General features: G+C 45.9%; 1 protein-coding gene across 3 annotated transcripts in view; it reads right to left on the bottom strand.

Moving 5' to 3' along the window:
• The window catches only part of tbc1d13 (TBC1 domain family, member 13), a 19,355-nt gene that overhangs the window by 13,467 nt on the left and 888 nt on the right, over positions 1-5,000 (bottom strand). For 2 of the 3 annotated variants that reach the window (XM_079835989.1, XM_079835990.1), the window contains exon 2: positions 3,658-3,731. In XM_079835989.1, the coding sequence (XP_079692115.1) occupies positions 3,658-3,731 (74 nt within the window). Of the gene's footprint in view, positions 1-3,657; positions 3,732-5,000 lie in introns of those variants that run through there. The other variant, XM_079835991.1, reaches the window with a different exon arrangement.

Here is a 5,000-nt window from a genome sequence, read left to right as displayed (position 1 = left end):
GCTGCGACTGATGCTGAGACTGATGCTGCGACTGATGCTGAGACTGATGCTGCGACTGATGCTGCGACTGATGCTGCGACTGATGCTGCGACTGATGCTGAGACTGATGCTGAGACTGATGCTGTGACTGATGCTGAGACTGATGCGCTGACTGATGCGCTGACTGATGCGCTGACTGATGCTGAGACTGATGCTGAGACTGATGCTGCGACTGATGCTGCGACTGATGCTGCGACTGATGCGCTGACTGATGCTGAGACTGATGCTGAGACTGATGCTGAGACTGATGCTGAGACTGATGCTGAGACTGATGCTGAGACTGATGCGCTGACTGATGCGCTGACTGATGCTGAGACTGATGCTGAGACTGATGCTGAGACTGATGCTGCGACTGATGCTGAGACTGATGCTGAGACTGATGCTGAGACTGATGACTGATGACTGATGCTGAGACTGATGCTGAGACTGATGCTGAGACTGATGCTGAGACTGATGCGCTGACTGATGCTGAGACTGATGCTGAGACTGATGCTGAGACTGATGCTGCGACTGATGCTGCGACTGATGCTGAGACTGATGCTGAGACTGATGCTGAGACTGATGCTGAGACTGATGCGCTGACTGATGCTGAGACTGATGCTGAGACTGATGCTGAGACTGATGCTGAGACTGATGCTGAGACTGATGCGCTGACTGATGCGCTGACTGATGCGCTGACTGATGCGCTGACTGATGCTGAGACTGATGCTGAGACTGATGCTGAGACTGATGACTGATGACTGATGCTGAGACTGATGCTGAGACTGATGCTGAGACTGATGCTGAGACTGATGCTGAGACTGATGCGCTGACTGATGCGCTGGCTGATGCGCTGACTGATGCTGAGACTGATGCTGCGACTGATGCTGAGACTGATGCTGAGACTGATGCTGAGACTGATGCTGAGACTGATGCTGAGACTGATGCTGAGACTGATGCTGCGACTGATGCTGAGACTGATGCTGCGACTGATGCTGCGACTGATGCTGAGACTGATGCTGAGACTGATGCTGAGACTGATGCTGAGACTGATGCTGATGACTGATGCTGCGACTGATGCTGAGACTGATGCTGATGACTGATGCTGAGACTGATGCTGAGACTGATGCTGAGACTGATGCTGAGACTGATGCTGCGACTGATGCTGCGACTGATGCTGAGACTGATGCTGAGACTGATGCTGCGACTGATGCTGAGACTGATGCTGAGACTGATGCTGAGACTGATGCTGAGACTGATGCTGAGACTGATGCTGAGACTGATGCTGAGACTGATGCTGTGACTGATGCTGAGACTGATGCGCTGACTGATGCTGAGACTGATGCTGAGACTGATGCTGATGACTGATGCTGCGACTGATGCTGAGACTGATGCTGAGACTGATGCTGATGACTGATGCTGAGACTGATGCTGAGACTGATGCTGAGACTGATGCTGAGACTGATGCTGAGACTGATGCTGTGACTGATGCTGAGACTGATGCGCTGACTGATGCGCTGACTGATGCGCTGACTGATGCGCTGACTGATGCGCTGACTGATGCGCTGACTGATGCTGAGACTGATGCTGAGACTGATGCTGAGACTGATGCTGCGACTGATGCTGCGACTGATGCTGAGACTGATGCTGAGACTGATGCTGAGACTGATGCTGAGACTGATGCTGAGACTGATGCTGAGACTGATGCGCTGACTGATGCTGAGACTGATGCTGAGACTGATGCTGAGACTGATGCTGAGACTGATGCGCTGACTGATGCGCTGACTGATGCGCTGACTGATGCGCTGACTGATGCGCTGACTGATGCGCTGACTGATGCTGAGACTGATGCTGAGACTGATGCTGCGACTGATGCTGTGACTGATGCTGAGACTGATGCTGAGACTGATGCTGAGACTGATGCTGAGACTGATGCTGAGACTGATGCTGAGACTGATGCTGTGACTGATGCTGAGACTGATGCTGAGACTGATGCTGCGACTGATGCTGCGACTGATGCGCTGACTGATGCTGAGACTGATGCTGAGACTGATGCTGCGACTGATGCTGAGACTGATGACTGATGCTGAGACTGATGCGCTGACTGATGCGCTGACTGATGCGCTGACTGATGCTGAGACTGATGCTGAGACTGATGCTGAGACTGATGCTGAGACTGATGCTGAGACTGATGCTGCGACTGATGCTGAGACTGATGACTGATGCTGAGACTGATGCGCTGACTGATGCGCTGACTGATGCTGAGACTGATGCTGAGACTGATGCTGCGACTGATGCGCTGACTGATGCGCTGACTGATGCTGAGACTGATGCTGAGACTGATGCTGCGACTGATGCTGAGACTGATGCTGAGACTGATGCTGCGACTGATGCTGCGACTGATGCTGCGACTGATGCTGAGACTGATGCTGCGACTGATGCTGAGACTGATGCTGAGACTGATGCTGAGACTGATGCTGAGACTGATGCTGAGACTGATGCTGAGACTGATGCTGCGACTGATGCTGAGACTGATGCTGAGACTGATGCTGAGACTGATGCTGAGACTGATGCTGAGACTGATGCTGAGACTGATGCTGCGACTGATGCTGAGACTGATGCTGAGACTGATGCTGAGACTGATGCTCTGACTGATGCTGCGACTGATGCTGAGACTGATGCTGAGACTGATGCTGAGACTGATGCTGAGACTGATGCTGAGACTGATGCTGAGACTGATGCTGAGACTGATGCTGCGACTGATGCTGAGACTGATGCTGAGACTGATGCTGAGACTGATGCTGAGACTGATGCTGAGACTGATGCTGAGACTGATGCTGAGACTGATGCTGCGACTGATGCTGAGACTGATGCTGAGACTGATGCTGAGACTGATGCTGAGACTGATGACTGAGACTGATGCGCTGACTGATGCGCTGACTGATGCTGAGACTGATGCTGAGACTGATGCTGAGACTGATGCTGAGACTGATGCTGAGACTGATGACTGAGACTGATGCGCTGACTGATGCTGAGACTGATGCTGAGACTGATGCTGAGACTGATGCTGAGACTGATGCTGAGACTGATGACTGAGACTGATGCGCTGACTGATGCGCTGACTGATGCTGAGACTGATGCTGAGACTGATGCTGAGACTGATGCTGAGACTGATGCTGAGACTGATGCTGAGACTGATGCTGAGACTGATGCTGAGACTGATGCTGAGACTGATGACTGAGACTGATGCTGATGACTGATGCTGATGACTGATGCTGAGACTGATGCTGAGACTGATGCTGAGACTGATGCTGTGACTGATGCTGAGACTGATGCTGAGACTGATGCTGAGACTGATGCTGAGACTGATGCTGTGACTGATGCTGAGACTGATGCTGAGACTGATGCTGAGACTGATGCTGAGACTGATGCTGAGACTGATGACTGAGACTGATGCTGAGACTGATGCTGAGACTGATGCTGAGACTGATGCTGATGCTGAGACTGATGCTGAGACTCACACTCCCTCACTCACTCACTCACTCACTCACTCACACACTCACACACTCACACACACACACACACTCACACACTCACACACACACACACACACACACACACACACACACACACACTCACCGCTGAAGCACAGCTGCCGTAAAGCCTCCAGGTCCAGCTTCTGCTCACTCAGACAAACCCTGAACTCCTGGATCCTGAGGAACACAAGAGTCACATGACCAGATCACATGACCAGATCACATGACAAGATCACAACATGACAAGATCACATGACCACACGCTCATCACACAACACTCATTCAAACTGACATTGGACATTAACCCGGAATCAGCCAATGTGGAAATCAAAGGTCAAATACTTGAACATTAATATATCTGATTTATTAATAATAATATTGAACATTGATATTAATCTGGATTTTAAAAATTAAAAAATGCTTGAACATTAATATATCTGATTTATTAATAATAACATTGAACATTAACATTAATCTGATTTATTAATAATAACATTGAACATTAATATTAATCTGATGTATTAATAACAACATTGAACATTAATATTAATCTGGATTTTAAAAATGCTTGAACATTAATATATCTGATTTATTAATAATAACATTGAACATTAATATTAATCTGATGTATTAATAACAACATTGAACATTAATATTAATCTGGATTTTAAAAATGCTTGAACATTAATATATCTGATTTATTAATAATAACATTGAACATTAATATTAATCTGATGTATTAATAACAACATTGAACATTAATATTAATCTGGATTTTAAAAATGCTTGAACATTAATATATCTGATTTATTAATAATAACACTGAACATTAATATTAATCTGGATTTTAAAAATGTAAAAATGCTTGAACATTATTTTTTATTATTTACTTATATTTTCATATTATGAAATTAATATTAATTAATAATTTTCAGTGGTATTGAACATTAACAAATCAGACAATTTGTAAGTAAAATGTAAAATATGAATATTTTCTGTTAATATTAACATTGAACATTAATGTTCATCTGAATCAGCCAATTTGTGAGTAAAAGTAATTTTTTTTAAATAATATGAATCTGAATCACGTTTGCTTGGCTTAATATGAAACTGAATCTGATTCATGGATCGTTTGTGTTCAACATTTATTAATTTAGCCGAACTTTATCATTTTAATCATCGCACACATTTTCTACCAATAGCGTTTAATAACAAGCCGGAAGGCGTCGATCCACACAGAATCTGAAGTGAAAACACTTTAATATCTATAATAATATCTGGAGGAAACCGCATCTGCTGCAGTCACATGATCAAACCGTCCAATCAGACGTCAGTATGAGCTAGGCTCTCTTAAAGGGCCAGTGGAGCTTAACTCGCGCCGCTCATGAAGACGCTGGTTAAAGCCTAACCAGGAGCCTGACCTTTCACCTCTGCTTTAATGGATGC

This window comes from Gobio gobio (genome assembly GCF_949357685.1).
Source record: "Gobio gobio genome assembly, chromosome: 14".
Lineage (NCBI taxonomy): Eukaryota > Metazoa > Chordata > Actinopteri > Cypriniformes > Gobionidae > Gobio > Gobio gobio.
This window is presented reverse-complemented; position numbering and strand designations above follow the sequence as displayed.